This window comes from Equus caballus, chromosome 7 (assembly GCF_041296265.1).
Source record: "Equus caballus isolate H_3958 breed thoroughbred chromosome 7, TB-T2T, whole genome shotgun sequence".
Taxonomy (NCBI): domain Eukaryota; kingdom Metazoa; phylum Chordata; class Mammalia; order Perissodactyla; family Equidae; genus Equus; species Equus caballus.
In genome coordinates this window covers 48,330,682-48,344,041 of record NC_091690.1, presented here as the reverse complement: position 1 = coordinate 48,344,041, position 13,360 = coordinate 48,330,682, and the positions used below count along the sequence as shown (strand labels likewise).

At 40.5% G+C, this 13,360-nt stretch overlaps 1 protein-coding gene across 1 annotated transcript in view; it reads left to right on the top strand.

Moving 5' to 3' along the window:
* Nucleotides 1-11,521: 11,521 nt before the first annotated feature.
* The window catches only part of LOC100630876 (zinc finger protein 709), a 31,311-nt gene continuing 29,472 nt past the window's right edge, over nucleotides 11,522-13,360 (top strand). The window contains exon 1 of the mRNA XM_023645341.2: nucleotides 11,522-11,694. Within this exon, the coding sequence (XP_023501109.1) occupies nucleotides 11,692-11,694 (3 nt within the window). The 5' untranslated portion in view covers nucleotides 11,522-11,691. The remainder of the gene's footprint in view (nucleotides 11,695-13,360) is intronic.

The window sequence follows — 13,360 nt, the reverse complement described above, 5'->3', positions numbered from 1 at the left end:
TATCACCCACCCAAGTCCACCTGAACTTCAGCAATAACTCCACCAGACCCAGGGACAGAAGTCCCTGGAGGCTATCTGACAGATGGAAACTGAGGGGCAGAGCCAAAGAACCATGAGGGATCTCAATGAAAAGAAGGTTGCAGTTTGCAACAAGATCTCATCAAACAAGGGGGAACACTGCTGGGCAGTAGCATCATCCAATGTAGGAAGAAAAGTTCGTGGATATTCAGCAGCAAGCCTTGAGAGGTAGAGAAGATATTTCCATTTCATTATCTGTTTTTCATTTATCCATTAAGCTCTCTGAAAAATAATAGTCCAGAAGCAGGTTTCCTGGAAATCACTCGAATTTCCTAAGTCAGGAATGCCTCTGGTTTTTTCGTTTTATCTCCTAACTCCTCATCTCCACATCAAATAAAGGGCACACTATACTAAGAATGTGCATTCACTGGGCAAGATGCATGAGTATGGCTCCACTCCCACACATTGTGAGAAGCACGGTGCTGAGGAAACTACATTTCAGCACTACCCTTCCCCATCCTACCTTCATTTGCACCTGTGGGAATTGTACAGTTCCAGTAGTGGCGCCATCTGGGCAGAATCTGGGGATGTACTTCCCACACTGATGAATTGATTAATTGTTCTGCTTCTCACAGGTAGCATTAGGGACAGTCTGGCTCTTTCCTGAGGTCACTTCATGGTGCTCTCAAAGGCCCTTTAATCACTTTGGTCAGCACAATAGACAAGATGTCTTAAGGTTGTCTTTGGTAAGAGCAGATGGATTTTGTTGATCTCCATCATGGCAAACATGAGGGCCAGGATACACTTAGAGTGCTGGTGCATCCACCTGCACTGAGGGACGCCCATGAGAACTCAAGACTATCCTACAAGGTGGTCTTCTAAGCCAAACAAAGGGCTCCACTTAAGCAGCACAGGGAGTTGTTTGTAGGTATGGAGAGAGACATTCTCCCTAAGACTTTGAAAAATGGCCCTAATAGAAGAGTTACCCAACATACATGAAGCAGCTCTCTTGGAGGAGGTCATTGAGAGGACATGACCACTGGGTGACCCTCCAGCTGGACTCCAGTAATCAGAGGCTCCTTACCCACTCCCTGTTCTGGGAATATACATCCTACTCATTGTTCCCAAAGTAAGAGCCATTTGAAGGATGCAGTTTGGAGAGAATAATGTGTTATTGAGACCATTTGTACTGTAGACATTACTGAACCCCATTACAGCCTCTATAAATTTTTAAGATTCTGGCTGGCAGGTGTGGAGTTTTACTCATCTTGTACCACCTAAGACAAGCCTCATATATAAGTTCCCCTTCTTATTAAAACTGCCACCAATGAACCTGGAGTGATCTGCCTCATTCTTTGGTCTTTCCTTGCCCTCCAGGTACATGAGCCAGTTTCAGATGGCACCTGGAGAACTCTTGAGGTTGGGAACCAACATGCTCTTAGATCTGAATGAAGATAAGAGAGCAACTGATCCTTCTTGTGCTGGGAAGCATGAAATACTTCTAAATGGCACAACATCAGGACATGTGTTTGCACTTTTAAAACTATTTTTTTCTTCATGGTCTGATCAAAATATGACATGATGTTTGAGGTAGTAGTGGGAAGAAGGATAAACCAAATTGTTCTATCTAGTGGGGAAACCATGATTTACCAAAAACTAATTATCACAGCATTTATTTAGTGAAGATTTCAATGCATTGGGAAAGTAAACACCCATAGAAGAACTCAAAAGAGTCACCACAGGACTTTATTAAAAGTATTAGTTCTCAGTAGGCTTACAGGCCAGTTGCAACCTTACATGTCAAGGAACCATTGGGTCATCTGCAGTGTAAAATGTTGTAGATTCCGCTTTCTACGTCGTTATAAAGCTGATGATGACAATGACAGTGAGATAGTAACAGGAACACTGACACTAATAATAAAGGCACTTTGGGGAGGCTTACTGAGTGTGAGACTCTGCACTCAGCACCTTAGGGGGACTGGCTCATTCCTTTTCATCTGCACAGACTTCTAACAGGGAAGCACTAGCATGATCCTATTTGATAAGAGAGGAAACTGAGACTTAGGGGAGCTGAGTGACTTGTGTGACTTTACACAGGCAGTCAGGAGGGCGCTTGGATTCATCACCAGGCTGCATGACACAGAAAAGCTTTGCCACTGAGCACACGTTACTTTTTATTATGAAATTAGGAATAATTGTTCATTAACTAGGACAGACCTTTAGTGAGAATCAGAAACAACTTTGACCTTCCCCATAGGCCTTAGTAAAATCCCCACTATGGACTTCATCAGACTAAAGAGCTTCTACAAGGCAAGGGAAAACAGGATTGAAATGAAAAGACAACCCACCAACTGAGAAAAATATTTGCAAATCATTTATCTGACAAAGGGTTAATCTCCATAATATATAAAGAATTCACATAACAACAAAAAATCAAACAACCTGATCAAAAGATGGGAGGGGGAGGGCAGCCTGGTGACACAGTGGTTAAGTTCTCACGTTCTGCTTTGGTGGCCCAGGGTTTGCCAGTTCGGATCCCAGGTGTAGACCTATGCACCTCTTGTCAGGCCATGCTGTGGCAGGCCTCCCACATAAAATAGAAGATGGGCACCGATGTTAGCTCAGGGCCAGTGTTCCTCAGCAAAAAGGGGAGAATGGGTGGCAGATATTAGCTCAGGGCTAATCTTCCTGAAAAAAAAAAGGGCAGGGGATACAAACAGACATTTCTCCAAAGAAGGTATACAGATGGCCAATAGGCACATGAAAAGATGCTCATCATCATTGATCATCAGGGAAATGCAAATCAAAACTACACTAAGATATCACCTTACACCTATTAGAAGGGCTATAATAATGAAGACAAAAACTAACAAATGTCAGAGAGGTTGTGGAGAAAAAGGAACCCTCATACACTGCTGGTGGGAATGCAAACTGGCAGCCACTATGGAAAACAGTACGGAGATTTCTCAAAAAGTTAAAAATTGAACTACCATACAATCCAGCCATCCCACTACTGGGTATCTATCCAAAGAGCTTGAAATCAGCAATTCAAAGAGACTCATGCACCCTTAGATCCACTGTAGCATTATTCACAGTAGCCAAGACATGGAAGCAACCTAAGGTCTAATCGACTGATGACTGGATAAAGAAGATATGGTATATATACAAAATGGAATACTACTCAGCCATAAAAATGGATAAAATCGTCCCATTCACAACAACATGGATGGACCTTGAGGGTACTATGTTAAGCAAAATAAGCCAAATAGAGAAAGACAAACTCTGTATGATTTCACTCATATGTGGAAAATAAACAAACAAGTGGACAGAGCAGACTAGTGGTTACCAGGGGTAAGGGGAGCAGTGGGCACCTAGGGTGCAGTGATGCACCTATAATATGACTGACAATAATGTACAACCGAAATTTCACAATGCTGTAAACTATCATAACTTCAATAAAAAAACTTCAAAAAATCCCTACTATGTAATAGATCGCCCTTGCCCTTGGGTGAAATCTGAAGAGGGTGCCACAGTAATTTTAGTCTTTTTGGTGCTAAAATCCCATGGTCATGCTCGGCACAATGACTGCCAGGCCAGCCTAGTACTCACAGAAGATGTTTGGGAGCAGAGCATGGAGAGGAACCGCTGTGTGAGAGGCAGCCCATCGAAAGGAGGAGCCAATCCAAATGACAACCAAAGATGTTTCTTCTCACTCCAAGTATTTATCATTGCTTTCATCTACAGCTTCACGTTAGAAAACACAATGATCGATCTGATGAATAAGATGGAAGAAGCAAATATTGTTATTGGAGATGAGAGCATTGTTTATTTGAGAAGCTAAAGATAAAATAACTGGAAAATTACTACAAATGACAAAGGAGCCAATTTTCTGAACATTGATTAAGAACATACATTTTACATGACAACACATACTAGTGAATTAAAATCACATGTCCTGCAAAATATATATGAAATTTGGAGGTTTAAGGCTAATGCCATGTTGAGATCTGTGTGCCAAGTCTGAGTATTCCTTGATGAGGTGACAGAGGGCTCACCTCCATCGAAATATAATCACCTTCAATGTATGGAAGACTCCTGAAGTCGAAGACGTAGATCTCTCTATGCACAGTCACATTTTTAAAGACATTTCCACTCAAATTTGCATCAGGATATTTGTTTCTGCCTCATAATACAGTAATTCTAAAGTATACCTCTGAAAATAAGTCCAAAGGGTATTCAGGAAAGTATTGCAAAGAAAGAACATCAGATGCACCAGTTACTAAAATTAACGAGGAGTGATAATTTAATGGTCTGTTGCCACCACAAGAACTGACTAGATGTTTGTCATATGGGTGATTTTGCCTCTCAGGGAACATTTGGCAACATCTGGAGGCATTTCTGGCTGTCATGACTGCGGGAGGTGGGGAGCACGGCTACAGACATCTAGGGATCCTGTGATGCACGGAATAGTCCCCTTGAGAAAGAGTATTATCATGTCAAAAATGTCAGTAGTGTCAATGCTGAGAAACTGTGGACTAGTCAGATGACGCCTTAAGGGTCTATAAACAGACAGAAGGATGTAACAAAATAGATGATGAATTGTGGCAATCTACAACTTTCCTACTCTGTCTACTATATCCAAATAAATTCTACATGGAGTAAGGAGTTAAATATTTTAAAAGATAAAATGAAAATACTGAAAGTAAACATCAGAAAGTGTTTCTGTAGACCTAGGAAGTACGAGTCATGATAACCCAAGAAAAATATAAATAAAAGTTAAATAGATTTGGTAAATTTAAAAATGTGAATATATCATTCATAATAACAAATGCTATGGAAACACCACCTGGGAAAATGCTTTTTTTATTTTTTTTTTATTTTTTGAGGAAGATTAGCCCTGAGCTAACGGCTGCTGCAAATCCTCCTCTTTTTGCTGAGGAAGACTGGCCCTGAGCTCACATCCGTGCCCATCTTCCTCTACTTTATACGTGGGACGCCTAACACAGCATGGCGTGCCAACCGGTGCCATGTCCGCACTCAGGATCCAAACTGGCGAACCCCGGGCCACCGAGAAGCAGAACGTGAGAACTTAACCGCTGTGCCACTGGGCCGGCCCCTGGGAAAATGGCTTTAATAAGAATACAGAGAAAAAGATAATATCATTAGCAGTTCAAATAACTCTTAATAAAGAAAAACAAAATATGAATATTCCAATAAAGATGTTCAAATGCCATGCACAAGCCTTACAAAATTATAAAGGCTTAACAAAATTATAAAAACAGATTAACTTCTTAGGCTGAAGATATATAATAAAAATGGATGTACTTATTAATGTGCAAAATACATATATCGCGTTCCTGACCCTTTTAGTGAGTCATATTCTGGTGGGAAAGGCCAAGCAGGTCCTTCTTGATCTTTTCTCCAACAAAGATAGTAGCCTGGAAGTAACACGATAAACTTCTCTCATCGAAGACCTGAGATATATGGGGGGTAATTTTTACCATCTTCCTCTTTAGTCTGCACGCTTGTTTGTTCCAAAACTATGGAGAGTGAGTTTAGAATATCACAAACCTAAAGGAGTTGGGATGTCAATTATAGCTGTTTTCCAAATGTGGAATCATATGAACAAAGCCTGTGGCATCTGGTATGCAACTTCTTACACATTTTTACACAATAGGATGCATGTTCTTCTCAATCACACATGGACTTTTCTCTAGAGTAGATTAAATTCTCGCCATGAAAAACACCCCACAATTAAAAAATTCTAGGAAATTTAAAATACAAAGTAAGATGTCTGACCATAAAGGAATAAAATGAGAAATCAACATCTTGGGAAAATTGGGGGAAAGTGACAAATACTAGGAAATTAAACAAGACACTCCTAAATAACCTATGAGTCAATGAAATCAATAAGGAAATTAGAAAACATTTTTAATGAATGAAAAGGAGAAGCCAATATACTAAAGTTTATGGGCTGCATTGAAAACACTATATAGATGAAAATTATACCCATAAATGCCTAAATTAACAAACAAAAAGGACTCAAATCAATAATTTAACCTTTTACCTAACACACTCAAAAGGATGAGGAATCAAACCAAAAGTAAGGAGAAAGGGAATAATAAAAAATAGAGCAGAAATTAAGAAAATAGAGAATTGACCCCATAAATAAAATCAATGACACCAAAAGTGGGTTTTATGAAAAGATCAACAAGATTGACAATAGAGAGCTAATAGACAATTTAGGTAGATTCACCTAAAGAAAATAGAGCCAACTCAAATTCCTAGAATCAGAATGAGAGGGGATATTACTACTGAGATTATAGGAATAAAAGGCATTATAAAGGAATTCCATGAACAACTGCATGCAAAACAAACTAGATATTTTAGATGAAATGGACAAATTCCTAGAAATACACAAACTACAAAAAGTGATTCAAGAAGAAACAGAAAATCTGATTAGAATTATAAGAAGTGAGGTGGTTGAATTAGTAACCAAAGCTACCCATAAAGCAAAGGCCAGACCCAGAGGGATTCACAGCAGAACGCTCCAAAACATCCAATTAAGGTTTAACAGTGATTCTTCACAAAATCTCCCCCAAAACAGAACCAACACATTTCAAACTCATTTGCAAAGCCAGTGTTATCTTGATACCAAAATCAGACAAAAGTATCACAAAAAAGCTACAAACCTCTTTCCTTTGCAAATATGGACCCAAAAAAGCCTCAACTAATACTAGTACCTAATCCAGCAACAACCTAAAAGAATTACACCCCATGACCAGGTGGGATTAATTCCAGGGATGCAGGGCTGGGTTAACCTCTCAAAATCCATGAATGAAGTACATCATGTTAATAGAGTAAAAAGGTAAAATAATCTGATCATCTCAATAGACTCAGAGGAAATACTTGACAAAATCCAGCATCCTTTCATGATAGAAACACTCAGCAAACCAGGACTTGAAGGAAATCTCCTGAACCTGATAATGAGCGAGTATAGGATACCCACAGCTAATATTGTATTTAAAGGTGAAAGGCTGGATATTTTCTCCCCCAAATTAGAAACAAAACAAGAATACCTGCTCTTGCCACTTCTATTTGACAATGTACTGGATATTTTAGCTAGGACAGTTTTACAAGAAAAGGAAATGAAAAGCATCCAGACTAGGTACGAAGACGTAAAACTATCTTCACTTGCATATGACTTATATATAGAAAACTCTAAGCAATTGACTAAAAAAACCTATTAGAATTGATAATCGAGTGCAGTAAATTTGTATTATACAAGTATACAGAAACAAATTGTATTTGGTACACTGCAATGAATAATCTGATAATACAGTTAACAAAAGAAATTTAGTTATAATAGCATCAAAAAGAATAAAATGGGAATAAATTTAATAAAAGGAGTAGAAAATACTCAGAAAACTGCAAAAGATCATTAAAAAACTAATAAAGATCTACAAGTGTGAAATAACAATGTTGGTGAGGATGTGAAGAAAAGGGAACCCTTGTCTATTGTTGGCAATATAAGTTGGTGCAGCTTCTATGGAAAACAGTCTGGAGGTTCATCAAAAAATTAAAACAGACCTACCATATCATTCAGCCATTCCACTTCTGGGTATTTATCCAAAGAAAACAAAAATGCTAACTCAAAAAGATATATGCACTGCCACGTTCACTGTGCCATTATTTACAATGGTCTAGATATGGAAACAACTAAAGCATCCTTCAAGAAATAAATGGATAAAGAAATTGTGGTATACATGCACAAAGAAAATAATTCAGGGGTAAAAAGAATGAAATCTTGCCATTTGTGACAACATGGATGGATCTTTATGGCATTATGCTAAGTGAAATGTCAGATGGAGAAAAATATTGTATGACGTCTCTTATATATGGAATCTAAAACAAACAAACAAATACAACAAGCTCATGGATACAGATAACAGAGTGGTGACTGCCAGAGACAGAGGTGGCAGAAATGGGTGAAGGGGGTCAAAAAGGTAAAATGAAAAAAAGGGATTTGCACAAACAAATGGAATATTTATGATAATTGCATAGTGAGAGAAAAATGATGATATATTTTTATATATTTAAGATATACAAATGACAAACCATTGCTATTGGATGGTCATTACCAAACGGACAGACACGCAAAGAGATGTCAGTTACAGAGCTGCAAGCATTCTGAGAGTAGGTGGAGAAAAACCCTCTTCTTGCCATATTTTCCCTGAAACTAACTGCTAGTAATAAAAACCATTAAAAAATTTTTTGTGTCAAAAATTTGATTTGCATTTTTGGAAATTAAAAGGAATCCGGTGATGTTGGGAGTGGATTGGATGTTTGGACATTGCAAATCTTTAATAAAATGAGCAAAGACCTTGGAGTGATGCTGTCTTTTTCCTTGCTCTTTATTAATCCCTAACAAATAGAGGCAAGGAAAAAACGGGGAACATAAAAATAAATAAATAAATAAATAAATAAATAAAAGGGAAAATAGCCCATGTCCATGGGTCCTTAGATTTAACACTGTTGAGATGGCAATACTTCCTAGAATGATCTAGATTTTCAACACAATCCCTATCAGAATCTCAGCTGACTTCTTCATAGAAATTGGCAAGCTTTTGATAAATTATATGGGACTGCAGGTGAACCGGGACCACTAAACTAATCTTGAAAAAGTAACACAAAGTAATAAGACTAAAATTTCCTGATTTCAAATCTAACTACTCAGCACGATAATCCAGGTACTGTGATAATGACACAAGGACAGACACAGATCAACGGATTTGACTGAGAATCCAGATACAAACCCGTTCATCTGTGGTCAACTGGTTGTCAAAAAAGTTGCCAAGAATGAGGAAAGAATATTCTTTTCAAAACTTCATGCTGGGACAACTGGATAGTAACATGCAGAAGAATGAAGTTGGACCCTTAAATTACGCCATCCACAATAATTTACCAAAATGGATCAAAGATCTAAACCTAAAACAATAATACTTTTAGAAAAAAACATAGGGGAAAATATTGACCTTGGATTTGTCAAAGAATTATGTGATATGACACCAAAAGTAAAAACACTAAAAAAGGTAGATAATTTGAACTTCATCAAAATTCATCACTTTTGTGCTTCAAAGAACACTATCAAGAAAGTGAAAACACCCATGGGAACCCCCGTGCACTTCTGGTGGGAATGTAAAATCACGCTGCTATTGTGGAAAACAGTATGTCAGTTTTTAGAATGTTACAGAGTGTTACCATATCATCCAGCATTTCCATTTCTGAGTATATACCCAAAAGAATTCAAAACATGGACTCTGGCAGATATTTGTACACCTGTGATCATAGGAGCGTTATTCACAGTAGCCAAAAAGGGGAAGAAACCAAAGTTTTCATCAATGGAGAAGAATGGATCAGCAAAATGTGGTACACACATAGAGCAGAATATTATTTAGCTTTAAAAAGAAATGAAATTCTGACACATGCTACAACATGAGTGAACCTCGAGGACTTTACGCTATGTGAAACAAGGCAGTCAAAAAAGGACAAGAACTGGATGATTCCACTGACAGGAGGTACCTAGAGTAGTTAAATTCATAGAGACAGCAGAATGGTGGTTGTCAGGGGCTGAGGGGCAAGGGCAATGGGCTGTTGGTGTTTAATTTGGGTAGAGTTGCACTTTTGCATGATGAAGTGTTCTGGAGGTTGGTCTCACAATGTCAGTGTACTTCATACTATGAACTATACTCTTAAATATGGCTAAGATGTAACTTGTATGGAATAAATACAGAAGGTGGTCAAAAGGTACACACTTTGTATTATAAAATAAATAAGTCAAGGGGATGTCATGCATAGTATGGTGACCATAGTTAATAATACTGAATTGTATATTAAAAATTTGCTAAGAGAGTAGATCTTAAAAGTTCTCAACACAAGAAAGAAATTTATAACTATGTACTGATGGATAAGTAGACTTATTGTGGTATACCTAAAACAAACATAATGTTGCTTGTGAATTATATCTCAATTTTTAAAAAAATGAATAAGTATTGATACATGCTACAACATGGAATTCCCTGAAAAAATTTTACCAGGAATGAAGTCAAACACCACATATCATACATGTGTCAAAGACCACATATTATATAATTCCATTCATATGAAAGTCAACAGATGTGGAAATTTATAGACAGAAAATAGATCGGTGGTTGTCTGGGGCTGGCACTCAGAGGAGCAAGGTGGGAAGATAGGGCAGTGGTAGGTTAAGGGTAGAGGGGTTTCTTTTTAGGTGACGTAAATGTCCTGAAATTGACTGTGGTGATAATTGCACGGATCTGTGAATATACTGAAAACCAGTGAGTTGTAGACATTAAAGGGTTCCATTGTATAGTATGTGTATTGTATCTTAAGAAAACTGTTCAAATTAAGTGGATAAATGCATTGAGTTTTGCAATGCAAATGAGTTTTGCAATCCAATCTCTTAAACAAATACTTTCCAGGTACATCCCACGTTCACATAGCCTTTCTTGTTTTTTGTTCTATCAGTCCAAATAGGAATTGAACTACCTTGGGGATATTATAGCCTTTACATTTCAAAGTTCTCTGAGGATACATTCAAACAATGATCTAGAATAAATTGCCCAAGCCAACCCTGATGGCCTAGCGGTTAAAATTCGGTGTTCTCATTGCTTTGGCAGCCAGGATTCAGTTCCCAGGTGCAGAACACCACTCATCTGTCAGTTGCCACGTTGTAGGGCAGCTCACAGAGAATAACTAGAAAGACTTAACTAGAATATACAACTATACACTGGGGTTTTGAGGAGAAAGAAAAGACGAGAAAGATTGGCAACAGATGTTAGCTCAGGGCAACTCTTTCCCAGTAAAAGAAAAAAAAAAAAAGAGGAAGATTGGCAACAGATGTTAGCTCAGGGAGACTGTTCCCCAGTAAAAAAAAAAAAAAAAAAGAAAGAAAGAAGAAGATTGGCAACAGATAACAGATGTTAGCTTAGGGCGAATCATTCCAGTAACAAATAAAATAAAATAAATTTCGTTCCAGGGTAAAACAGACATCTGAGCATTGAATGACCACACCTCAATACCTTGTGGTTAGACTGACAAGTCCTTGCACCCAGTTGGGGCTGCGGGTTCCAATTTCCCAGCAGAGCTAAGCGCTTGGGAGGCCATAGGATTCTTCAAAGTGTGACATGAGTGGGGGTGGGGAAGCGCTGGGTGGGAGACTCAACACTGTCAACAGTCAGAGATCAAAGTGGAGCCAGACATTATTACATATGGCGAGGTGACTTTTAAGTATCTGTGTTTATAAAGAAGGGTCACAGTTCCTCGAGTGGTCTCGCAACATTGCATTTCAATGAAAAAGTCCCCGGAGAGGACAAGGTCGAGTTCCCAGTCAGCTCAGACACAGAACCTCCGTCCCGCTGTCACTCAGGAGCGAGGGGGAGGGGCCTTTAGAACTGTCCAATCAGGATCGGCTCTAGGGCAGGTGGGCGGGCCGATGCTCGGCAACCACCCCCGACTTCCTGTCGCTCCACAGTCCTTCCGAACCTGGGTCGCTTGTCCTTAAAGGCCCCACGTTGGTCTGCACGGACTCTGTCGCGCTGTGACCTGTACCGAGTCGTAGGGAAGACGCCGGGGGACCCAGGAGCCCTAGAAATGGTGAGAGTGCAGCCCCGGGGAGAGGAAGCGGGAGGAGGGGCTGGTCGGAAGCGGCGGGGCGGGCCCGGCCTCTCGCAGTCCCCTCCCGGGTCTGCGGCCCCGAGTCCGCGGTGGCACCGCTCGGCCCTTAGGCCCCTCCGGCCGCAGCGTGGGGGCGGGGCCGACAGCCGGGCCCCGGGCGTCCTGTGGTCCCTGCGCGCGGCGACTGGGACCGGAGCGTCTCTGGGCCGCTGTGCGCCCGCAGCCCCGCGTGTCCCAGACGGTGCGGGGCCCGCGGGAGGGCCCGCAGGACAGTCGGGCCTCGGTCTCCGGGGTCCGTGCGCGGAGGGGCTGCGGTCTGTGGGTCCCCAGGGCCTCCTTTCTCCTCGGAGGGGACTCGTTTCCTCCCGAGTTTTCTATTCTGTTCTGGGAGCCTCACGCTGAGCGAACATCTGTTGCCAATCTTCCTCTTTTTTCTTCTCCTTTTGCCCGCGGCCCCGGTGCAGGAGGTGTGGGGGGGCACCTCAGTTCCCCCCGTTCCTCTGTGAGCCGCCGCCGCAGCTCAGCGGTGACAGCCGGGCGCTGTGTTTCCGCCTCGGGAGCCGAACCGCGGCGCCGAGCTTGTAACCGCTAGGCCGTCAGGGCTGCCTCCTGAGTTTCCTAAACGTTTGGGGAGCAGGGTCTCAAGTCCACGACCCTGTCCCCCCAGCTCTTCCCAGGACTGATTATAAATCTCGAAATGTCCGGATCCCTCCTCACGTTCCCAAATGCCAACTTCCTGTATCCGATTCACAGCATCATTTTCAACTACAAACAGAACCAATATTTTAATTGTTTATCATTTTTCCATAGTCAGTGGGCGGCTCTTTTAAGAGGGTTTATTCCTCGTTCGTAGATGTTTTTCTTGAGAGAAAGTAGCGCATCCCCCTGGAGGCGCGTGGTGCGAGCTCCTCCCGCCTCTCCTCCAGGCTGTCCTGGGTGCAGACGTGCAGTTGTCAGTCCTTTGGTGCAGGTTCCTCTTGAGAAACTTTTCTGGGTGATCTGTCCTGGCAGCCCTACCACTTCCTGGATTTGTCATCTTGAAAAGATAGATTGACTTAAATTTAGTCTTAGTTTTTCAATGAATAAAACTTTATTTAATCAATACAGCTTGAAAGACAATATAAAATATCTCTAAAGAGGGAAGAAAGAGGTGAATTTCAGAAAAAATAAAATATTCTAGTCTTACATTGCATGATTTAAAAATTTGCTTTTATTTTTTTCCTCCTCTAGTGTGATGGTAGCATTCTGACATTCTTTTTGTTGTTGCAGTAACAATTGGATTATAACATTATATAGCTTTCAGATGTACATCCTAATATATTTCGAATTCTGTGTAGATTACATCATGTTCCCCACCCAAAAACTAAAGTCCATCACCTCACTGTGAACCTAATCCCCCCTTTTACCCTCCTCCTCTCCCCGCTTCCCCTATGGTAACCTCCAATCCAATCTCTGTTCTATGTGTGTGTTTGTGGTTGTTTTTATCTTCTACTTATGAGTGAGGTCATATGGTATTTGACTTTCTCCCTCTGACTTATTTCACTTAGCATAAGACCCTCAGGGTCCATCCATGTTGTCACAAATGGCTGGATTTCATAATTTCTTATGGCTGAGTAGTATTCCATTGTGTATATATACATCTTCT